General features: G+C 32.0%; 2 protein-coding genes and 1 pseudogene across 2 annotated transcripts; 1 reads left to right on the top strand and 2 right to left on the bottom strand.

The window, feature by feature from the left end:
• Nucleotides 1–698: 698 nt before the first annotated feature.
• LOC126551107 (uncharacterized) lies at nt 699–4,552 on the bottom strand (annotated as a pseudogene).
• Nucleotides 4,553–9,819: 5,267 nt separating this feature from the next.
• On the bottom strand, nt 9,820–12,206 carry LOC114125254 (uncharacterized). Its single transcript, XM_050202646.1, has 3 exons — nt 11,979–12,206; nt 11,366–11,667; nt 9,820–11,238 (listed from the first exon to the last, which is right to left on the bottom strand). Exons 1-3 carry the CDS (start codon nt 12,101–12,103, stop codon nt 9,830–9,832), a joined length of 1,836 nt encoding a protein of 611 aa, XP_050058603.1. The 5' UTR covers nt 12,104–12,206; the 3' UTR covers nt 9,820–9,829.
• A 9,601-nt stretch (nt 12,207–21,807) lies between these two features.
• Nucleotides 21,808–25,151, top strand: LOC114132255 (uncharacterized). Its single transcript, XM_050203881.1, has 6 exons — nt 21,808–21,838; nt 22,488–22,614; nt 22,835–22,987; nt 23,270–23,907; nt 24,083–24,360; nt 24,480–25,151. Exons 1-6 carry the CDS (start codon nt 21,808–21,810, stop codon nt 25,149–25,151), a joined length of 1,899 nt encoding a protein of 632 aa, XP_050059838.1.
• The last annotated feature ends 408 nt before the right edge of the window (nt 25,152–25,559 follow it).

Below are 25,559 nucleotides of genomic sequence, written 5' to 3'. Positions count from 1 at the left end.
CTATATTTGAATAATTATTCAATTTACATGTTTGAATGTTTCAACAAATAGATGCACTTGTCGGAAAAATAATGTACAGTGGTACATTGTATATATAAATCTACCCTTAAAATGAAATAATTATTGAAAAGTTTTGATTATTTTTGGTTTTGGATATTTTGAGGTCAAATATTTTCAAAACATAGGATGGAAAATTGGTATAATATGATATTTGGTATGTAATAATTTGAAAACATTTTGACTATATTTGAGTTTAGATATTTTGAGATCAAATATTTTCAAAACAAAAGATGGGAAATTGATATATCATATTTGGTATACAATAATTTGAAAATATTTTGACTATATTAGAGTTTAGATATTTTGAGATCAAATATTTTCAAAACATAAGATGGGAAATTGATATATAATATTTGGTAGGTAATAGTTTGAAAATGTTTTGACTATATTTGGGTTTAAATATTTTGAGATCAAATATTTACAAAACAACTGTATAATATTCTACAGTAAATATTTGAGGTGGATTCTTATTCAAATATTGTGAAAATATTAATGTTTTCAAATTGCTGTGTGGGTGTGGAATGGAATCATTCACATTTGACGTGGATGCAACACTATCTACGATACCCACCGAACCTTATAGAAATAATAATAACAATTATTATTATCGATTCCAATACATTTTAATAATATAATTACTACACACTTAATGACTGCTGATGCTGCTGCTGCTGTCCGACTGCGATACCCATAGCCAAATTATATTCAGAACCATACTTAACAAAACCTATTAAGAATTAATTATAAAGTAAAAGATTTTTCTTATATAATCTATACTAAACATACGATATATTTTCATATATATATATATATTTCAATATTAAAATCATTAATTCGTTAATATTTAATTGCATGCCCTAAACAATTTTATATACATATAATATTACTTTAGCAATTTTATGGAAATGAACGCTATTAAATAATTACGGTTATTAATATAAAAATTAAAGTAATGAAATTATATACTAGGCTAACGTAGGGTTATTATTATTTTAATTTGAGCTAGTATCAGCTATTCGTTTATATTATTTTTGAATATATAGAAAATTCGATATTTATAAGTACATTAAAATATTATTTATTCCTTAATATTTAATAACACACTCTATTAAATAATTATATGAATATTAATATAAAAATTTTAATAATGAAATATATACTAGGAAAACCATGAATTATTATTATTTTAATTTGGGTTAGTATCAGTATTCGTTTAATCTGTTTATCAATATATAGAAAATTCAATATTCGTAAATATAAGTCACTAATTTTATATATAGATAAATATTTAATAAAATACATACCATGTTTTTTCTGCACGTGATTCACAAGATCATCCCGTCGACTGAAAACTTGCTTGCAATCACCACATGTAAATTTAATTTGTTTGTCAGATTTTTCATGTCTCAACATATTAGACTTCACAGTGAAAACTTTTTCACAAACATCACACTTAAACATTTTTACGTAATGAAGACTGAACTGAGAACAATAGTAAACTGCAGACTGTTTTCAAGAGCTTGAAGAACAGTATGACTCTTTTGAGTAAAATCGGGTCTCTTATATATGATACATTTTCCCCATCCATATAGCTATACAACGTATATGATAAATATATATTTTTCACATGCCGAAATGGAAAGAGATGTCCTACACATAAATTGTCTTTTCCAAATGACTTTTAGACAAAAGAGAAATCATATATAACTAATAACAACAAGGTGTTATAGAAATGTCAAGTTGTTATAATATTAATACTGCAGGTGATAATGTATAACATAGATACATAATGGATCACATGATTATCTTAATCGTTTTGTTTACCATAACTTTTAAATCGTTGTAGAGTTAATAGCTGTATTGAAATGTTATAGATGAAATATGAAAGTATACGTGACACTTTCATTTTTCACATCTATAAAAGATAATGAGACCTCATCAATAATTACTTATTTATGTTATATATTATATTATTAATCGGCTACTAACTCTCAATAAACTAAAATTAACTAATACACTGTTTTCAAAACGAATGTATTCTGCACATGATTTTAAATATCCGTAAATTTTTAACTAAATCGTATTGAGTATATTGAATTCGACTACTTATAATTTTCGGGGGGAGGGGGGTAATGTAGTGGATAGGAATGGATGGGAGGGGGCATGGCCGGGCACGGTATGGAGGGGAGGGGCAAGGCCGGGGATGGCATGGAAGGGCATGGCAGCGATAGGCATGGCGGGGCATGGCACGCGCACGATAGGGAGGGCGGGGTAGTTGGATTTACCGGATTTGCGGGGGGTACAGAACCGACTAAAACATACTACTCTCACCTTTATTTCCCCATAAAATAATTCACATAACATAATAGGTATAAACAAATTAATTTAACTTACAAACACAAATATTTAAAACTGAACAAATTTTAAATTAATACAAATACCTAACTGGTTAGCCTATTGAGTTATAACACTTACCATTTTTTCCCATCATTAATAAATTTCACAAATTATTATAACATTAACAATCAAATATAATTCAAATATAAATATTCAAGAATATTTTATGTTTACGCATATAATCCCAGATATTGGAGTGCCTTCCAAGTTTTGATAGTAACGTTGAATGAAAAGATTCAAGATAATTATTAGTTCGAATTTCTGACCTAAAAAGTATAATATAAAAAACAATATACCGTGTGTTCACATAAATGTAATATAGGTGACAATTTATAGAGTGAAGAAGATTTCTTGTTGAAATATACATGCTGCACCAATTTGATTAAACCAAAAGTTTTGAATATATCCAATCAAAAAAACTTGCAATCGTTCTGATATTTCTTCGATACCATTAGCATATTCAATTAATTCATTAAACCCTTCAAGCATAGTAAATTGACACTCAGGCTGTATTTCTGCTGAGAGATGTGGTAAAGCCAATACCTTAAAAATAATACAAATAATAAAGTCTAAAATGAGTACCTATCTAGATAACTTATTAAATTACCATGCTCAATACTCGATGAGCCTGTGGACTATTCTGAAATAAATGAAAAACACTATTTAAAGTTCTTCGGCAGTATCGAATAACAGCCTGTATATAAAAAAAGTACATACATAAAATATATTTAAAATATAAATACAATTATACATTTATTATAAATTCAGAAGGCATAAGAACTTGACAATTTTGGAATTTATTAGCGTATTTCTTACTTGACAGTAGTGAAACCAGCATCCTTGCAGATTGCTTTCGTTAAAAACGTTTTTCACAGCATTCATTAAGGCTCTTTCGTAATCTGTAATTATAGTCAGTTGAGCATAATTCAATGGTAAAACTCTATAAACAATTTGGAAGAACGATTCATATGTTGCATGTGTCATTTTTGATGTCAGAGCATACACCATTAGAAAAGTCTAAACAAAAATATTAAAATAATTAACTTAAACTATGTATTAAAAGAACAAAACAACTTAGTTAAATGCATTAACTTACAACATTTTTAAAAAGTACATGAAAAGTAAGTAGGCAACCATTATTAAACTGAGGATGACGTTTTGGTACCGTTTTAAAGGTTCCATCAATTCCTGCAATTTTAACAGATTGAAGCTCATTTTTATACTTTTTAACAGCATCAAAATTAAAAAATACTATTCCAACAGTTTCTCCCTCAGCTTCAAATAGTTGTTGATAAAACCTAAACACATATAATTGATTTAATGAAATTTTAAAATATTTTCTTTAAAAAGATAATAATTAGTCCTATCCTACCTTGAAGGTGGATGTTGCAGGGTTGATGCATATGCCGTATTATTTAAACAATTGCCAACTCTTCAATAGTGTCTGATTTGGTGGACGACGACTTTGACGCATTCTTTTAACACTTACTTGAGATTGGAGAAATGTATAATTTCTTGCACCATCTGGGTTTCTATAACATTTAAAAATATGACTATATTTTTTATAAAAAAGTTATATATACCAACGAAATCTAACTTACGCAATTATTTCATTGTTATAAATATTTCGTATCGAGTTTGACATTCTTCCAGAACTTATTCCTGCCATTCCGATACTTCTCCTTAAATGGACCATTGGAATATCAACTACTGGTGGATTATGGTTATGGTTTAGATTAGCCCTTATCCAATTCTCATTCATGTCCGCAAATATAATTGCTGTAGTTGGGCAAAATTCAGCTCTATTTTTTTGGTTTTCACATACCAAATAACTAAATATTTAAAAATATAAACAGATAATAAAATCTTTATTTCTGACATTTTACTGCACTTACATTTTATAGTTCCTGCTATTATTTTTGTATTATCTATAGCCTAAATTATCTACATAAACTAAAGATTTAAGTTGAACACCAGGCAATGTTGAATAAGTCGATATAGCTTCCTGTTGTAAAATATTTACGTTTTCATCGTGATCTGAAAAATTAATAATGGTAGTTGATATATTATATTTCATAATAGGCACAACTAAAATTGTGTAAGACAAAAAAAAAGTTTTCAAATATATTAATTGCCGGATTTAATTAAAAATACCAAAAAATGAACTTAAAAAGGAAAAAATAAAAAAAATGCAAAATAAATCATAAAATCATAATTCGATTTGTTGTTACATAGTTAAAATTATGTACTTACAAAGCTACATTTCACAATCACCAAAAAAAATATTTTTATTAAAAAATATTTATAACTTACCGTCAATTTCGACTTTCGGGTCATTAGCTGCGTAATTGTGGTCCATAATGAGAAATTAAAGCTATGCTAAGTCGTATGCGCTTTACCGTAGATCACGGTCTAACTGCAATTACGGCACGCTTGTCGTATGCGTTCTTTTACCCAATTTATATCTTTAATATCGTGACTTAATGCTAATAAAGATTAGCACTCTCTTTTACTGCTAGATATAATTTTTGATTGTTTATTTTGATCTGATTATTTTATATAACGAAACAAATAACGAGATGATGACGAACGGTTTTATATAAATATTTTATAGCTTTTTTTATATAATACATTTTAATTTATAATTTTATTGTTTACAACATTTGATTATACTTTGTAAGAGTGGGCTAATGTATAACCAATGGTATAACTTGACCAGAGCCTTCATAAGTTTTGCAGAGACACATGGGCACCCGGAGCTTAAGGGCCCCTTTAACCTAACCTTAAGGTTCCCCTAAAGGAACTATATCAGTGTCAAATAAAGCGTAAGTATCTTATGTAAAATACTAAATATTCAAAAAACATTGAATTTTAATGTTTTAAAAATTGTTTAATGCAAATTACATAAAATAAAAATGTTTCAAGTAACATTTTAGTGGGAGTAATGAGTAAATCATTGAAAATGTGTATTTTGTGTCTACTGAAAAACTAATTCAGAAAAGTCATTCTTTGGGCAGCTCAGAAGTGCTTTTAACCCACTTTTGAAGTTTACGTCTTGATTGGCTATTTTTAATTTCAACATAGCATTATTATTTTCCACTGGTGGTAAATAAAACTCAACCAAATTCTCAAATAATATTTTTCTACATCAGTAAATGTTGAACTAAATAAACATTCAAACCCTATTTCCAACTGGCGAAATGTGTCAACCATGCATAGCAATTTATGATAACATTTTTCCCCCGATTTGGTACGTAAAAAATAGTATTTCATGTGGTTACAAGTTACAACTTATAATTGCACAGAAAATAATAATATATTATATAGGTAAATTTGACTTTAGATACGTATTTATGGAGTCCAGGGGGCCTGGACCCCATGGACCCCCCCACCGTAAATACGCCACTGGACGGAACTATAGTCTTGACTCATTGGTTAAATAGTTATTTAATTTTACGTGTGTTATTTTTGAAAGTTATTGACTTCTTTTATTGACTACCTATTTGGCTTACGTGTATATCATTATTTTTGAATTTTTATACATTGCATATTAGTATTATAATAATAATTATAATTTTATAATTTTATTCTTCAATCTACAAATCGTAATCCGTGTCGGTCACTGACCTAGTCGCCTAGATAATATTATTATCTTCAAAATTATCTAAAATAGTCAGAAAATAACTTGTTTACAAATTACAATATAAAAATAAATCTAGATTTAATTTTTAAATTGTATTATAATATGTGCAGTGTGTATGGTTATATAACACTAAATTCTTTGATTTCAATTTTCTGGAAAAAGACAGTTGGTATTATTGAAAATTTTAAATTCCCCCAAGTAGTTTCTTACAATTGTGTAGGAGAACTGTATTGCCCCGGCTCCGTTCGGTCCGATCCGTTGCCACAAAACGTTGGCAACACTGTAGGTTGGTGCTACTACCACGTGCAGTATGGCCCCAACGCGAAAAAATGCCGCGCTCCATGCACTTTCGTGCCCACTCATAAAAATTGAGAGGGCGGCGATGTTCACTGAACATCTCGTCGCACCTCACTCACGACGACTCTTCGTCACCGACCAACACACTGGACGTCGATTTCTGGTCGACTCCGGTGCTGAAATTTCTCTTCTTCCTAGCCAACCTTCAAAATTTTTAAATAACACCACTTTTTATTTTTCGACCCTAAATTTAATCGCCGCAAACGGCTCTCAAATAAAAACCTTCGGGCCAAAGCAACTACAACTCGACCTGGGTTTTAATCGCGTTTTCACATGGACGTTTGAACTGCCCGACGTGGCACGACCAATCCTGGGAGCTGATTTTTTGCACTACTACGGACTACTCGTGGACATCCGACGCAACGCCAGTCAGCATCTGCATTGTCGCACGACCGTCGAAGTGGACGTCACTCCTTTTGGATTTTCCCGAAGTGGCACGCGAGTCTCCCGTACCTACCGAGTTTTTACACGACGTAGTGCACGAACTACACACCACGGCCCGCCACTTTTCGCACGACCACGCCGACTACCGCCCGACCGTCTATCGATAGCACGCCGCGAGTTCGAGTTTATGCGCCAGAGAGGCATTTGTCGACCGTCATCGAGCCCGTGGGCCAGTCCGCTGTTACTAGTCGCTAAACAGGACGGCACTTTCCTCCCCTGCAGAGACTACCGTCGACTCAACGCAGTCACTATCCGCTACCACACTTGCACGATTTTACGTCAAATCTTGCCGGAAATACAGTGTTCACCAAGCTCGACTTCGTACGGGCGTATCATCAGGTGCCGATCGTCCCGCAGGACGTCCACAAGACCGCCGTTACGACGCCTTTCGGCCTTTTCAAGTTCCCCGTTATGTGTTTTGGTTTACGTAACGCCGCACAAACTTTTCAGCGATTGATTAACGACATATTACGTGGCCTCGATTTCGCGTTCGCTTACATCGACGATGTTCTTATCGCCTCACACGACGAGGAGGAAAACGAAAGATACGTACACGCATATTCGACCGTTTCCAGAAATACGGCATCGCGATCAACCCGGCCAAGTGTGTTTTCGCAACGAACACTATGCCCTTTCTCGGTCATGTTGTCGACAAAGACGCATGTCACCCGAGCACGGAACGCGTCGCAGTGGTACGCGAGTGGACGCTCCATCAGACCAAAAAACAGCTGCAACGTTTTCTTGGGTCAGTGAACTTTTACCACCGATTCATTCCGAACGCCGCCGAGACCCAAGCCCCGCTCTACGACATGTCGAGCGCGATTAAAAAACGCGATAGTCCGCTCCTGTGGTCGGACGCCACGAGCGCCTGTCGGAAGGCCCTCGCAGACACCGCGCAACTTGCGCATCCATAGCCGAACACACCACTACGTCTCAACCCGGATGCATCAAATATCGCCGTGCTCGAGCAGAAGGTCAACGACCAGTGGCAACCACTCGGTTTCTTCTCAAGAGAGCTGTCACCCGCCGAACGAAAGTACAGCACGTACGACAGAGAACTTCTCGCCGCGTTCTCAGGTACACGACATTTCGTACACCTTATCGAAGGGCGACACGCGACGCTCCGCACGGAGCACATACATGTTCACGCTCAAGACCGAAAAAATAATCGACCGGCAGGTGCGACAGATATCGTTCTTATCACAGTTTTATCACGACGTCGAATCACAAAAATAAAGAATAAACAGAAGGGAATCATTTTTCATTTAACATAGGGTCTTATGGGAGATGATAAAATCATGTCCGACATGTCTAGAATTTAAACGTGTTGCCACGTACCGGGAAATTCCCATTTTTTCTTTATATCATGTAACACTGTTCATCCGCTCAAATTTCAACTAATTTATATTGTAACAATCCAATAGTTTATTTTTAAGAAAACGATTTTTACTACCTATTTAAGTACTGAATTTAAGGAAAAAATAAAAATATTATTATTATAATCATCATTATTTTAAATTGAGATGTCAGGTGTTGTTGATAAATCGTAAAAATGCATATACAGTGGATTACAATACAAATTATGTGTGCTGGTTTTAAATGATTTAAGCAGTACTAGAATATTTACTTAATGTTTTTACTTAGTACTTCAGTAATTAGTTAACACAATTGTAAAGAAAAATTAAAAAGTTTTTCTGAGTTTATATACTGTTACCAGAATCAATATTGTTACATAATCAGTATAGTCTATAGGAATACCTCAAATTTACATTTACTACTCTCCAAGAATTGTAAAATTCAAAATAATTAACAGTATAAATTCAATTTTTTTTATTTTCTTCAAAATTATCATTAACAAATTACATACATCATAAACAATTACAAATAATAATACAAAATATAACAATGAACACTCTTAACAAGATCACATAATTTACTAGGAAAATTCAGACTTTGATAGTTACTAAGGAATAATAATTATGAAAGCACATGAGTTGTACTTTACTAAAACAAATACAATACAATAATAATAATAATAATAATAAATAATTATAAAATGTTTTTTTTTTTTTAAAGTTATACAAAATAGTTTACAAATGTTTTAAAATTGCTAATTTTCTACTTTTCCTAACTTTTTCGGTTACTAAAGATTTATTTAAAAATTTAATGGATGAAAAATTCTAAACCTTATAAATAAATGTAATAAAAACGTTTTGTTAAAATATTGACAAGGGTGTTTAAGACGTGTATTTATTAATAAGTCTTTCAACTTAGCCCCTACATTGTCTTCAGTAGCTAAGGAAGGAAAATTGTCAATAAAAATACTTTCTAATTTAAAGATATGATTGTAAAAGTCATCATGTGGCATTAATAATTTTCCATACATGGAATTGTCATTAGAAGTAGATTTGAAAAAAGATAAAAGGAAAGATTTTTCTAGGTTTTGTTGAAAATTAGCATAATTTATACATTCCTGACAAACATGTTTTTCTAAAAATTTTTTCATTAAATAGCCACATATATAAGTTAAAGCATTAGTTTCAGGAATATTTAATTTTCTGTAGTCTTTTGTACCGATAGTGATAGGATTGAATTTAAAAAGATTATCTTTTGATTGTTTGGGATTAACAATTTCTTGAAAAGATGGTGAAACATTATTTAATTCATTGACTTGACAAAGAACATTATCAAGATCTTCAATGCAATTTGCATTTGGAGAATGCTTGAAATATTCAAGGCAAAATATTTTTTTAAAGGCCCAAATGAACTGAATAGGAGTGGGGTTATAATTATTACCATGTTGTTGACGAAATGTTCCAAACAAATTTTCTAAACAGTCTTGATTGATTCGACCTGTACGAAGGGTATATTCTTTATTTTGTTTGGGGTTTAAGGAATTCCACAACATTTTCAAACCAGATATACTAATCAACCAACCATTAATAAATTTACTCTATTAGTCACATCAGATTCTTTAAACTTATTAATTACCTTCATGTTTTTAAATATTTTAACCATTTTATTTAAATGATCTAATTGATGTCCATCATTTTTGAAAGGATCATTAAATATTTTACTATTAGGAGTATCTGATGAATTGAAAATATCAAATAATCTATCCATTAAATTAATAAAATTGATTGTACATTTAGAGTTGGTTGGTAGAATACCCTGATTTAAAGCTGCTGACATCCCTGCGGCTACACTATGACTAAATACCTGAACCGCTAATCTCACCTTCATTTTTTCAAAAGGACTGGGATGAATATGAGCGTAAGTTAATTTAGGAGCCATTCGTACATTACATTTTGAGTCATAGTTATAGAAAGTATCGACATGTTTTTTATCTATTGTTTCATCGTCAACAATTAAATTGTGTTTAAAAAACATATTACGGGTCGATTTTATTAAATGAGGTGGGTCAAAGATATATATAATTTTTTCATTGTCAACTTCAAAATATCTCTCTTCTGGAGTAACACTATTGATTTTGGAAAAATTAATAAAGTTAGAACCTTGATCAGTAACAAAAGCTTTTACATTAATATTGATATTTTTAAGTCTTCGAATAGTAGAAACAATTATATTATTTAAATCACCACCAGTACAACTATTGGAAATTAAATAATATGCAATTGGTTGTTTCCAATTATAATTAATACCTCTTATCATAAGAACAAGGGCATGTTTGGCAGGATCATATGTTTTACAAGACTTTAATTGATTGAAACCAATTATTTGATCTTTAGATAAATTATAAAATAAGTTTGTTTTAATTGACATTTCATCCGCGCAGAGAATACAATTTAACGCATCAGAAGAAAAAGTTTTAGTTTTGAAAGATAGAAAATTAAACATAAAATCATTAAGGCCAGGTTGAAATTCATATTTAGAAGTTATTTTTCTAAGAGTTCTAATAGAAGGAAGACAAAAATTTTTTTGAAGTAAATGAAACACACTAGGACCCAGAAAATAGATAGTAAGTGCAAATTGTTTAATTTCATTTGAAAATCGTCTTCCCTTTGGAGTTTTGTCTTTATTAAGAACATTATTTTTTACCACAATAAATAATGAAGGTGAAATATACTTTTCAACTAATTGAAGTACATTCTCAATGGTGTCGGCATGCTGCAAACAAACCGTAAGACGATTCACATCATTTTCCAATTCTTTGATTGTGGTATGAGCCTTAGAAAGTTGTTTTCGAAGAGTTACTTTTCTGGGGGTCTTCAGCGACAAATACCCAGGAGTTTGAGAACCTGTTGATGCTTCACAAATTTCTGTAGAAGTAGACACAGACAAACTCTCGGCAAAAACAGGCTGTGAAGAAGACGAATCTAAACCAAGAGTAACACAATTATTTTAAATTATTAAACAGTTGACATATAAGTACTTATTGAAGGTAATACACCAAATAAGCAGAAACATGTGCCTTTTATTTTTCAAAAATAATAAGTCACGTACCAGGTGTTGAACATGATGGCTGGTCATCAATTGAGCAAATGTCATCGGTCATTGAACTACTTTCAGTCGATTGATTTAAAATGCTAATATTTTTTGAGCCAACCAAAGAATTACTTTGAAATTCAGCCGGTTTTTTGGCAAATAATGTAGGGATTGCAGTCTGCTTGAGTCTATTTTTCAAGGTATTTAGAAACATGTCATCTTCAAAATGTAAAGAACACAACTTAAAAGTTTTGTGCAGAATATCGAGATCTGTGGTCGGTAAATATTTGGCTTCACATTTTTCCACCCAAGAAGCACATCTAAAATAATAATAATAATTACATTTAACATTTAGTACTTTGGTGCACATTCAAAAATAAAATACAAATTAGGCAGATGTCCAATGTGTTACATTATTGTAAACAATACCTGTAGTCTGTCAAAGAAAGAGAAAATAATATAAGTAGGTGACAATAGAATATTACTTAATATTTGTTAATTTTCATGGGCTTATTTCTCATTTGTAAATACATAAGTTACATTTTATGGATAGGAAATAACATAATGGACAAGTGATTAAAATTAAATTAGACATAATATAAGTAAATACTGTAGTATAAATCATTCTTACCTTGAATGGTCTTTAGGAAATTTAAAAAATGAGATCCGTAATTCTTCATTGTTGTTTGACCAAAGGCTGGTACAATACACCAACGAGCATCTACTCCCCCAGGCATTTTTGACAACAAAAGACATATTTTGGTAAATAATGTATAAAATACCAAAAAACAAAACAAAATGTCAACAGTGAACAGATGAACAAATACAAAAAAGCGCAGAGATCAAAAAAATTGAGACGCTACCGTGTTGACTGTTGGAGTACAAAAATCTACAGACAGTACAAACGCGTCGTGTACTCGTATCGTATTAAGTTGTTGTTGTCTGGTAAAATTCAAAAATTACAGATTAACAATGTACCCACAAACAACAGAAAACTTAAAAAAAAGGGAAATATCTGTTTCCAGGCAACACTGTTAAATTTTAGACATGTCGGACCGTTTTATGATAAGCCAAGAGATTCCTTTCTGTTTTTTTCCTTTCTGTTTTTTTTCCTTTCTGTTTTTTTTTTTTGTTTTTTTTTTTTACCTACGTACCACGGTAAGGATAACGTCGTACCCGACGCCCTCTCGAGGCTCGAAATCGCCGAAACGACCGAGCTACCGACCTTGCGACAATGGTCACTCGACCAGGCCGCCGACCCGCAACTTCAACGCATGATTGCGGACGGTACAACGACCTCACTACAGCTGCAGCCACGAGACACGCCCGACGGAGTACTGTTTTCCGACTACTCTACAGGTAACGCGCGTCTGTACGTACCGGCGGCGCACCGAAGGCGCGTTTTCAGCGCGTTGCACGGTCCAGCTCATGGCGGTTCCGCGCAACACTCCGCCTCATCAAGTCGCGATATTGCTGGACAGGCATGAAACCGGGATATCACACAGTGGACCAAATGCTGCGAGCCGTGCCAACGAGCGAAGGTAAACAAACACACCGTTACCGCCATCGCACCTTTCGCCCCTCCCGAGCGACGTTTCGGTCACATTCACGTCGACCTAGTCGGTCCGCTACCGCCCTCCAACGGTTTTAAGTACCTCCTAACCGTCGTCGACAGATTTACACGCTGGCCCGAAGCCTGGCCGATCGAGAATATGTCCGCTCACGCAGTCGCCCAGCTTCTCACCGCCAACTGGATAGCGCGTTTCGGCGTGCCCGACACTATCACCACCGACCAAGGCCGCCAGTTCGAGTCCGACCTCTTTCGAACACTTTTCACCACTTTCGGCGTGCAGCACACGAGGTCGTCGCCGTACCACCCGCAGTCCAACGGTATGGTCAAACGTTTCCACCGAACGCTCAAGTCCGCCCTTATCGCACACGAGTCGACAGATTGGTCAAGTAAGCTGCCCATCGTGCTTCTCGCGCTTCGTAACACGATCAAGGCCGGTTTCGAGCATACCCCAGCAGAGTTGGTGTACGGCACGACACTCCGACTCCCGGGAGAGATGTTCCACCACGCTCCGCCCTAACCGCGGGTTCCCGACCTGGTGACGTCGCTTTGCAAATCAATGAGCCAACTGCGCTATACACCCGGTACGAACCACGACGCGCGACGTGCTAACTTCGTGCCCGCCGACCTGAACCAAGTAAGCCGCCGCCGCTCCAACCACGCTACGAGGGACCTTTCGTCGTTTTGGAACGCTGAGAAAAAACTTTCAAGGTGCAACGTGACAATTCGACAGCCTGGATTTCCATCGACCGTCTCAAACCAGCATTCATCAAGCGCGAAGACCCGATCGTCGACCATTCCTACGCGCGTAATTCCGTTTGAAAATTTTTTCTTTTCGCCGAGGGGGAGTAATTTGGTGATACAGTATTATCACCACTAAGCCACGTACGCAGTGTCACGGTATTTGTCGTTTTGTAGTTGTGTACAATTATTGTATTGTGTGTATATTATGTATGTTATATCTATGCATGTGTATTGTAACGGCGTTTTGATCTCGCGCTACCCCCCACCAGCGCGCGCGAGTGACCGATCCGCGCTCCTCGGTTCGTTACGACCGTTACTCGCGATTTTCGCAACTCTCTTGCTTTTCGACGCCCGAACCGTTAAGTCGTCTTAATGTAAACGCTCCCGCCGTCGCGCTTTTTCGAACTTTGTTGTTTTGTACACTCCGCGTTCCTTCTAACAATTATTATACTTTTGTACTCGTCGCACCCGCGACTTTTAAATCTTTTTGTCGTTTTGCCGATTTTTTGTATTAATAAATCTTTTTACACCTACGAAGTTTTCAATTAACTCGCGTTCGAAAATTACTTTCGAACATCTAAATAATTAATAAAATAAATGATAATCAATGTGAATTAAAAAAATTAATATGTACAGTATCCTAATATACTTTCGCGGTGATTTTCAATCACGTTCACACGGCGATAGTTACTGTCACTCTCAAGACACTTGCTCTCAATTATCATGCATGCATGCATGATAGTGCGATAGTCGCTTTCACGATAATTCGATAGTTGCTATTACTCTGTCCACACGGCGATAGTACTATTACGATAGCGACTATCATCGTGTAAACGGAGCTTTAAATACAACGTCTGTACACTCAAAAAAAATACATGTTATTTCAATAAAAATGTAGGATGGTTTGACAAAATATTTGTTGATATACAGTTAATAAAACAGTTATTGATTGAAAAAAAAAACTAAATGAATATTTTAAAACTATTAATTGGTTTGTTGATTTTACAATACTCATCATTAATTGTTTCATTGTGAATTATAACAAATTAACTAATATTTTGTTGATTTAAAAATATATATTATTGTAAGAACAACATTACTTTATTAAATTTATTAATTTATATTATTAATTTAAATGCACATTGTATTATACCAATAAACCTTTTGTTAAATCCACATTCCATTTAAAAAAAAAAAGCGGGCAAGTGAGTACCGCTCTGCTGTACATTAAGTGCCGTATGGATCATTATTATATATTATAGGAGTGTTAAATTTGAATCCAATGATAGTTATCATTGTATACGAAAAACGATTCTGAACGAAGATGATTTGTCAGCCTAGGATATAATTTCCAGTTGTTGGTGAAAAACGTGGTTTATGTTTTAATGGCCTGAATACACCAAAATTTAAGTTCTTCTATAATTATTGTAAGCTAAACTTATGAAAAATCTTGTATTAAATTTTCAAAACTTTTTGGTCATCCAAAAAATTTTATCGACCCTTCAAAAAAAAATTTTCAGAAAAATTGAAAATGTCAGTTGTCTATAAATAGCTCAAAAAAACTCAAAATATTTTGAAAATTAAATCAAGGAAATAAAATGCCAATCTAAATAACTGGTAAAATTTTCAAGTATCTACGACTTATACTTTTTGAATTATAACAAATATCAAAAATCGTTTGAGGCTAAACCGTTATTTAACGCGGTTTTGTAAAAATTTAAATTTCAAACATTCATAAAAATTTTTGTCTGAATCCGGTAGAGTTTTTTTTACAGATATTTGAAGAAAAATGTATGGAGAACCTTGTACCAAATTTTCAAAACTTAGTTATAAAAGAAAAAAATTTTATGATTTTTCAACTTCAAAATTACTTGCAAATTTTCGCGTTTTCGACAGATTTCGTAAAAATTTGAACTATAAACTCTTATAAAAAAAAAATTGTGACTAACGATTTTTAATTTTTTTTAGCTACAATAAAAACAACTCATAAGGAACCTTGTATTAAATTTTCAAAACTTTTTGGTCATCCAAAAATTTTTTATCGACACTTTAAAAAAAATTTCTCAAAAAAGTCGAAAATTTCAGTGGTCTATAAATAACTCAAAAAAAGTCAAAATTTTTTGAAAATTTAACTATATACAGATACTACTGACATTAACATTTGGTGAAAATTTCAAGTATTTTCAGTGATTAGTTTTTGAATTACAACCATGAAAAAAAATCGATTTGGTCGAAAACTGGTTTTGCGTAAAAATTGCCGTTTTTCCGTCATTTTTTTTTTGTTTTTCTCGATTTTTTTGAAAACTGTTGGAAAATGTTAACTTTTTACCTCTATAATGCACCAAGGATATTCACTTTTACATCGGAAACCACCCCCATAGTTTGAAATTTGATTATTTCGACTACTTATGCTGTACACAGACACAAAAAAAAAACACATCATTGTAAAATCAATACATTTATCACTTCGTTCAGAATCTAAAACAGGTGCGTCGCGGGACATACCACAAAAGTGAGAACTACATTTTCAAGTTATTGATTTTGTAGTTGGTAGAAACATGGGGATTAAATGAATGGATATTATGATGGAATGATATGATAAATATAATTGATAATAAAATTGTATCAATGTTAAGTCATTATTTTATTATACCTAAATGCAAAATATTTTATTACAATATAACAATCAAATGTACATAGCATCAACATTATTTTCGTTTACAGGTTCAATCGTAGTACTTTGTCTATTTTCTAAAGAAATTGATGAAACAATGGGCTTATGATAACTATAATAGGATATAATTTTTTTTTGATTCGAAAGTATCGAGAAATCGAAAGAAAATTGCATCTAATGTAGTGCCATATCTTGTTGTAGATTGCAATGGATCATTATTAATTGTCAAATTAAAATTATCTTTTAGAAACTGTAATAGAGGCTGTGATTTTTGTGTATCAGCAAAGTTAACGTTTAAGTCTCCTGTCAATATAAGAGGTAATTCATGATACTTTTCGTTTAAAATAAGTGAAACAGCTTCATTGTATGGTAACAAATGAAAGTGCAAGAATTTTCTTATATTTTCGACTGTCTGATTTGGTGAAATGTAAACTGTAATTAAAATAATATTGCAGCCTTCATTAGTGGTATATCATGTAGCACATATGTCGCCAACTTCAGATACAGCTGCTGTTGTAGTCATAATGTTTTGCATTATAAGATCTATATGAGGAGTGACTACAGTAGTTGAATCATTTTCGTTATGGTATATCGCTACTCCCCCAGTTCTTGTATTTGATTTTTTAAATTTTACCACGCAATTGAAATTTGGTATGTCAATAGATTGTTCTTCGCTCAAATTTGTTTCAGAAATAAGTAAAAAATTACATACAAAACTAACACTATCGATGATGTCTGCAGCATGACTCTGCAGACCTTGGCAATTGATAGTAAAAATTGATAAGCCTTTCCTTGTCAAAATGAAATCGCGTAGCACGTTATCAATTGTTTATAGTAAGTTTAAAGACAATCTGTGAAACTCAGTAACAAGTACTGACATTGATGGATCATATCGACGACCGTGGTAAAACTTGAAATCATTTTTACTAGAAGCTAAATACAGTCCATCTATACTAGTAACTCTCGATAGTGCTACGTAAAGCAACTGTTGTAAATGCTTTTTGTCATATTCATAAACCATTTCCGGAAACGTCCTCCCTTGGGATTTATGAATTTTCATTGCGCAAGCTGGGATCAAGAGAAAACGCTGTTTTTTTGCAACGATAGTTTTGTTGTTATTAAGCGGGATTGATGATGCTCTCGGTAATATCGGTACCGCAAGTCTACTAATATCATGTTGTTGTGCATCAGTGGCGTGCACAGCTTTTTTGAATGGGAGGGGATATTCATTTTGATCTGCGAGCGAAATCTTGAATTTTAAACCTAAATTTTTTTCATGTAAACAATAAATCATTGCGAAAAAATCCAAAGAAGGGGGATATGACACCCTGATCCCCCCCGTGAGCACGCCACTGTTGTGCATACGCTGCTGATTTACGTCTTATTTCTAATCCAGTTTTTGGTGAATTAGGAAAGTCTAACCATAGGCGCTTAATTTTGTCTTCGTTATATTCTATGTGAACTAATCTACCGATTGCACCATTCGCTAATCCATCGGAAACGTCAATATTCGTAGTTATAAGATAAAATTTGTTTAAAACAAAAGTGGTCTCATATGGTAATCTACCTGTATCTATAACTGTCATTTTATGAAAATTTTGGGTGACAAAATTAAGCTGTTCAGTATTATTAGTTCCGCAAATAACGCCTGTTGCAATTGAAGTAACTTTGTTCTCTGTTGCTTGTAAAATCGAATTATTATATTGTGTGACTGCTTCATTTGTAAAAAAAGTCTTGTCCCGTGTGGGCATAAACGAGTTGCATCTTCTTTTGTAAAATCCCTGGATTCAAGCAAGGCTAATTCATCATCATTCAAAATACTGCCGTCACCAATTTTTGTAAGCAATGATGAAAACATTATGTTAGATTGACGCATGACTTGTGTTAATTGGTAAAATTTTAAGTTACGCCATAAAATTGGACTAATGTGAGTTTGCTTTGGTTGTTTGAAAGTTATTGTTGCACGTACTGGTGGTAACTGCCTTAAATCTCCAATCAAAATAATATCAAGCCCACCAAAATTATCGTTAAAATTACCTGTTATCTGTTTAAGTCTAGAATCAATTTGTGCTAATAATTCCACCCCTATCATACTAACTTCATCAATAATTAAAACTTTAACGAACTTAAATAATGTTCTATACTGTTGCGCAACTTCGATAGATAATGGAAGTAATTTATATATAATATTTAATATAAGTATCAGAGCACGTTGCAATGTCAAAAACAAGTTTCGCAATCGTTTGGAAAACGTAAAGTCCGAACTTCGATTAAAACTTTCAAATATTGAGCCTAATATAGAAAAATTAATATCAGAAATGCAATATCATCCTTCACATTAAGTATACCTATAATAAGTTTAAATTATAAGATTAATTTCAAATATCATAAAAGTAAAACAATTATTAATTTTCTATGTAAGACAAAATGTTAATGTAATAACTATAATAAATATAATAAAAATAATTAACAAAATATTTTTTTACCTTTCTTTTAAATATATTGGTAATTGTAACATGAAATATTTTTTAATAAAAAAATGGTAATTCCTAACAAAATTAATAAGGTGGTCCGTGATTTAAAAATGTCCTTCATCAGGGGTCCGCGTAATAAAAAGTTTAAGAACCGCTGTTATAGAGTATTGTATCATCTAGTGCGCATGTGCAGTGTACGGCCGGACGCGGACGGACGCACAGTGGAGTATTCGTACAAAAAAGCTGGCCAAAAATATTTTTAAGGATTTATTAAGTTGAAATGAGTTTAAAAACAATACTAGATTATAATTTTATAATTTTTAACAAATTTTTACAAATAACAATGTTTATTCTTATAATAAATCACACGTTAGTCACAATTTTCATCATCCATTTCGTCGTCTTTTTGATTAAATTCTTCGCTTATATTTTCTGTTGGTGATACATCATCTAATGGCTCCGGGAGAAAAAGTTTCAATGTTTCACTTGAAAAAGGCACACTTTTTTTTGTGGTTTTGGTCTGATGCTGCTCAAATATGGGTCCGAACTTAACAAAAATCTCTTCAAAACATCATTATTACAAGCCTCTCGTGAACATTTTCTTGAAAAGTTTTGTCGATACAATCTGAAGTGTTTATTCCTTGCTTCGGCAGCTTCCTCAGATAGTTGACCAATAGGTACTATCGCATGTGAAATAACTGTAGCCCCGTGGATTAAAATTTTGTGTAATGTGGGTGACATAGGGTGCCACCCATATAATTGCACATACAGTTTAGCCGTATCTGTAGTATACTCTTCAAACTTTTCTACGTTTATACTATGACCACTTGAGATTGCTTCTAATATAATTTTAAAATTTTTAATTATGTTTATATCTATTCCAGTGATACGTGAAGATGTATCTGGATCGGTAAAAAATCGCCTGAATGTATTGCCATCATTCGTGTTACCAAATCCTGCCTTAGGTATGTCAACTATAAGCCCCATTTGTTCTTTAAATAAATGTTGTATTCTAAGTTTGTTGTCTTTTACAATCATCCTATCTTCGTTTGTTCTGGCTTGCCACTTTTTAATTGGGAGTTTGTACGCTAAATGAATAATATGTTCAAATAATCTAATTCTAGCATGGAGAATTGATAACCCAAATTCCAAAGCATCATTATTTATTTCTTTTTCAATATTTAAATTATTAAAGTTTTTCGAGGTATTTCCACATATGTAACATCTCATAGTAGAAGATGTACTTGTCGCTGCATTGCATACTTTTGCATCAACCATTGTCGGTAGTAATATATGTTTTATATGTACTAAAACACCACTAGCTGTTGGTACGTCAGATTTATTAGTTCAGACTGCTTACTTGTTTTTCAATAAACTGGATTTCTTCTTTAGTAATATCCACTGTTTCATGTAAAAAACGAATGCGTATTGGTCTACAAAATCTTGTAGACGAAGGAACTGGGTTCTGCCATACAACTTTTTTTTTGTCATCAATATTGCATATTAATCTCAAAGGGACAAATTAACTTTGGAAGATATTCGCATCACTATGTTCGTTGCTCTCAAATAACTGTTTGAACTGTGACTGTTGAGATCCATCACAGCCCCATTTCGATATAAGTTCTAAATTATGTTTTTCTTCTTCTGTTAAGTTTTCTATAACTTCTTCCAAATATTTACACAATCGTAAAGAAGTATGATCTAGCAAATCTTGTCAAAAAAGGTTGACTTCTGCACATGTTTCCTTAATATTCATCGACTCTTTTTTTGGATAGCAATCTTGTTTTGCGTTTTTTATTAATGAATAACAAGGATAAATATTTTTATTAGCAGCATGAATAACTTCATATTGCTTTTTTGATAAATTAGCTTCTACAAATATACTTAAAGCCTCTGATGGTGTGTGTTTTTTAAATTTTTCTTTCTCTTTTGATTTTTCTACAGATGCTAAAACGTTTCTATATTTTGTTGCTCTAGTCGGTGTAAGTGTAATTTTTTTTATCATTTTAGACACATCAATATTTCCTGCAGCATGCTGACTCATACTGGCTGCAAAAGTCAACTAATCAGCAGAAATAGTTTCTCTTATGCCCTTAGTTTTACGTCTCTTACTTCGATCACTCGATTCACCGAAATCTTTTACTGGACGACCCGGTTTTGGTGTTGTCCAGGTAACTAATTTTATGGAAGTGTTTAGCCATTTTTCATTATTTTTTAAAAACCGTTTTTCTTTATTGCTAGCAGCTGACCATTTTTTTTTAAATTCAGATTTAAAATATTTTAAATTACGCCTTAGTGTTAAGTGCTCACCTGTCGGACATTTTGTTATTTCAATCAGCTCGTTTTCCATGTACGATAATTTTTTGTCAAGATTTTTTTCTGAACATTTTCGTACAAGTTCGTATAAGGTTTTTCTAGTCATTGCCTTTAATGTTGTTGGTACTTCTGAAAAGTATTACAATTAACATTTAAAAAAATAAAATAAAAAATAAAAATAATATTCTACCTGGTTCAATTGATGCCATGTTCGCGATCGCTGTACAGTGTACATAAACTACGTTTATTCAAACTGTAAGGCGTCCGCTCATACTATCACAACGTAACATCCACGACTGGCAATTATTATTTACTTTTATATTATTATGATTATATTTCCAGGTATTATCGCAGTCAAACAACAATTACTTATCTGTATAGATAATAATAATTACGTTAGCTGCAACGACATATCTAAATTATTTAAATATAATGTCACGTGCGCAGGGCCGTATTTAAGGGGTGGTTCGGAGGGGCAATAGCCCCCCTAGAATATATCAAGGGGGCGCCAAAATTTTTGCGGGACTATAAAAAGTTTTCGGAAAAATTATAAATTATATTAATATTAAAATATAATATTATAATACAAAATACTAAATATTAGGTAATTAACAATCGTACAATATAGTAAATTGTTATTTGTTTCCCAATCTGCGGAATATTACTTCGGCCTCCGTCATAGATGAGTATAGCGGCGAGCACGGTCACGGCGGGTATTATTTATTTTTAGTCGTATCGCCCGTACTTCCCATATCACTGGTAAAACCATAGACACAATATTTACGGTTTGCTATGTACAACAATTTATACCCATAGCCATAGACCATCATACGATAATAATAATGTTGTTTAATGTTTTATTGTTTTGCGTTCATTCGTTGATCGTTCCTATAAATTATTATATTATTATAACCATATCGACTATCGTCAAAATTGTACTGTGTTGTGTTCTGTCTTCTATAGTGCTGTTTTGTGAAGTCCACTTTAAAACTGATTTATTATTTTAAAGTTTCATTTATAAGATTCATATTAAAATATATTATACTTATATAGTTATAATTAATATATTTATTATTTATATATAATGAATCAAAAAAAAAAACTTAGCGGAGCTGCAAACAAAAAAAGAAAATTGCAAATTGAAAATAATATTTCAAAACTTCCAAAAATATTTGATTTTTTTTCAAAACAAGAAATAAAAGGTAAGTGTTTTTAGCAACTGATGGTTATTAGTTTTATGTTTTATAATCTAGCTCTCTAGTTACATTTAATACATTTTTAAAATAATTAATATTAATTTAGTTAAAATTACATTAATACAATAACTTTATTATACACTTTGTTGGTTTAAAAAAAATTAAGAAAATGAAGGGTCATCAAGTGAAATTGAGTCTGTTGTATTGTCTAAGAAAACAAGTAGTCAAGTATCACACAACAACACTAGAAATATTAATGATTTACATAAAGCAGGCTCCAATGATGTTCCATTGTAAGTAATTTCATATGTTTGAAAATATTCTTTTATAATAATAAGTTACATATTTATAAATAATGTTGGCATTTTATATTTGCTGACTGAAACCAACCTTGTATGAAAAATAAATTAAAATGCCAATATTTTCAATATTACCTAATTGTTTTTTCACTTAGCCTGATTATATCATAAGAATATGTATTAGTTTTAATTTAAATTTTTATTGTCATTTTAGAACTAACAATGAAGAAAATGAAGGGTTACCAAGTGAAATTGAGTCTGTGGTATTGTCTAAGAAAACAAGTAGTCAAGTATCACTCAATAAGACTGGAAATATTGATCTGGATATCGATGTTTTACATAAACCAGATTCCAGTGATATTCCAGGGTGAGTCATTTCACAATATTTTAAAATATTTCTTTATAATGTATACAATTTGTATAAAAATGTTAGTTATTTATCTTTGTTGACTTGTGTAAATCTCCTATGTAAAATTAGTAAAATTTAAAATTAAACCTAACCAATTAATGTTGTTTAAAAAAAATAAATATCAATTAAATAGATTATTAGAGAATAAATTACTTAAATTTTTAACATATAGCCATATAGGTATAGCAAATAGCGATTATTAGTAATTATTATTTTTTTTTTAATTTGTGCTAATTTTAGTTCTGATCCAGGATTGTGGAATTTAGACGAGAAAACAAGAGATTATATTTGTAGAAATGGATTCAGCCAAAATATAAATGCAGATTTTACACATTCCAAAAAAGAGTATCTCATTGTACATAAATCTGGAGGTCATCGGACTTTTAATAGGTACTTAAATAAAGATTGGTTTAAAACTGTATTAGTCAATGGAGAGACATGCCAACGAGATTATTTATCCTACTCAGAAACAAATGGATCGATGTATTGTATCCCTTGTTATTTGTTTGAAAACCAGACTGTTTATTCTAAAAAAGGATTCTCAAATTGGAAATATCCAGAAAAATTGAAAAAACATGAAAACTCAGAAGGACATAAAATTTGTGTATACAAAATGAAACAACGGGCAACTGATTTAGGCCGAATAGACACTACAATTACTCGTCAGTTAAAAATAGAGACAAATTATTGGATTAATGTGCTAACTCGAGTATGTTCTGTAGTAAAGTCATTAGCTAGTCATGGATTACCATTTAGAGGAACTGAAGAAAAGTATGGATCTTCTGTTGCTAATAGTGGTAATTTTATTATGGCAATGGAATTAGTTGCAGAATATGATCCTTTTTTGTCTCAGCATATAAGTAAATATGGGAATCCTGGTAAAGGAAATACATCATATTTATCTTTTTATACTTATGAGCAGTTTATAAGTATAATGTCAGAAAAAGTCCTAGAAACAATAATTAAAGAAGTCAAAGTGGCAACATACTTTTCAATTAGTATTGATTCAACCCCAGATATAACTCACATTGACCAACTTTCTTTTATTATAAGGTATCTGGTATGTATTACCAAATGGAGAACCAGTGGAACGTTTTATTGGGTTCATTGACGATGCTGGGCATAAGGCTGAGTCGTTAACTGATGCTATATTTTCTATATTGAAAAAATATGACTTAAATGTTTGTTTTCTTAGGGGCCAGTCTTATGATAACGCCAAAAATATGTCTGGCATTTATTCCGGTGTTCAAGCAAGAATTAAAGATGTTATTTTCTTAGCTGATTTTGTTCCCTGTTCCGCTCATTCGCTAAATCTCATTGGAATGTGTGCTGTTAGTTGTTGCGAGAAGCAAACAATTTTTTTTCATTTATCCAAAACCTATATGTTTATTTCTCATCTTCAACTTTTCGCTGGAGCTTATTAAAAAAATACAATAATTCCACTCTTAAGAGTTTATCAGATACTCGTTGGTCTGCTCGAGATGATGCTTGCCATAGTTTGAAAACAAATTGGGCTGGAATGAAAAAAGCATTATTAGATTTAAAACATGATAAACTACAAAAACCACTTACAAGGTCAGAAGCTGATGGACTACTTCGACAACTTAATAGACTAGAAACATCATTTATGACCGAGTTTTGGAATGATGTACTTCATACATTTAATAAAACTAGTAAACTATTACAGTCTGTTCAAATAGATTTAAGTACTGTAGTAGAGTTATATAATACATTAGTTGCTTATGTTAAATCTGTACGAGAAATGTTTCAAACCTATGAAGACGCAGCAAAAGAAAAATTTATAGATTGTGATAAAATTCCGGAATTTGAAAATAAACAAAGAAAACGAAAAAAATATTTTGATGAATCCAATGATCCTGGTCATACATTTGATAGCCAAAACAATTTTAAAATTAATACATTTTATGTCATATGTGACAATTTAACAGTTGAACTCAACAAAAGAAAATCTGCTTATGACAGTATAATATCTAAATACAGCTTTATTTTAAAAATATATAAACTAGACCCTTCAAAAATACGTGAAGATGCAAAAAAAATGAGAACTATCTACAAACAAGATCTAGATGAATCCTTTGAAAATGAATGTGTTCATTTTTAAAGTGTACTAAAATTAACCAACAACCCTCCTAAAACCCTATTAGATATGAGAAAATTTATAAAAGAAAAACAATTAGTTACAATTTTTCCTTATGTTGATGTAGCTTTAAGAATGTTCCTTTGTAATTTGGCCTCCAACTGTTCAACCGAAAGGTCTTTTTCTACACTCCGTAGAATAAAAAATTATTTAAGATCATCTATGTCTTCAGAAAGACTTAATAGTCTTGCAGTTCTTAACATAGAAGCTACTCTTACAAAGAGCTTAAATTACTCAGATGTGATAAAAACATTTGCGGCAAAACAAGCAAGAAAAAAAAAACTGAAGTAATGATTTTTTATATTGTGATGTATTTGATAGAATGTTATATATTTTATGTTTATTTTATATTTTATTAGTATATTACCCCTA

The sequence above is a fragment of the Aphis gossypii genome, chromosome 3 (genome assembly GCF_020184175.1).
Source record: "Aphis gossypii isolate Hap1 chromosome 3, ASM2018417v2, whole genome shotgun sequence".
Classification (NCBI taxonomy): Eukaryota; Metazoa; Arthropoda; class Insecta; order Hemiptera; family Aphididae; genus Aphis; species Aphis gossypii.
The sequence above is the reverse complement of the archived record's forward strand: the minus strand, read 5'-3'. Positions and strand labels throughout refer to the sequence as shown.

Coding starts and splice junctions, on each gene's coding strand:
- LOC114125254 (XM_050202646.1), bottom strand. CDS start 12,103: ATGTCTTTTGTTGTCAAAAATGCCTGGGGGAGTAGATGCTCGTTGGTG. Junction 11,668..11,978: donor TTTCCTAAAGACCATTCAAG/GTAAGAATGATT, acceptor TTATTATTTTAG/ATGTGCTTCTTGGGTGGAAA. Junction 11,239..11,365: donor GCCATCATGTTCAACACCTG/GTACGTGACTTA, acceptor CTCTTGGTTTAG/ATTCGTCTTCTTCACAGCCT.
- LOC114132255 (XM_050203881.1), top strand. CDS start 21,808: ATGAGTATAGCGGCGAGCACGGTCACGGCGG. Junction 23,908..24,082: donor AAGTAAATATGGGAATCCTG/GTAAAGGAAATA, acceptor TTTTATTATAAG/GTATCTGGTATGTATTACCA. Junction 24,361..24,479: donor ATCTCATTGGAATGTGTGCT/GTTAGTTGTTGC, acceptor TCCACTCTTAAG/AGTTTATCAGATACTCGTTG.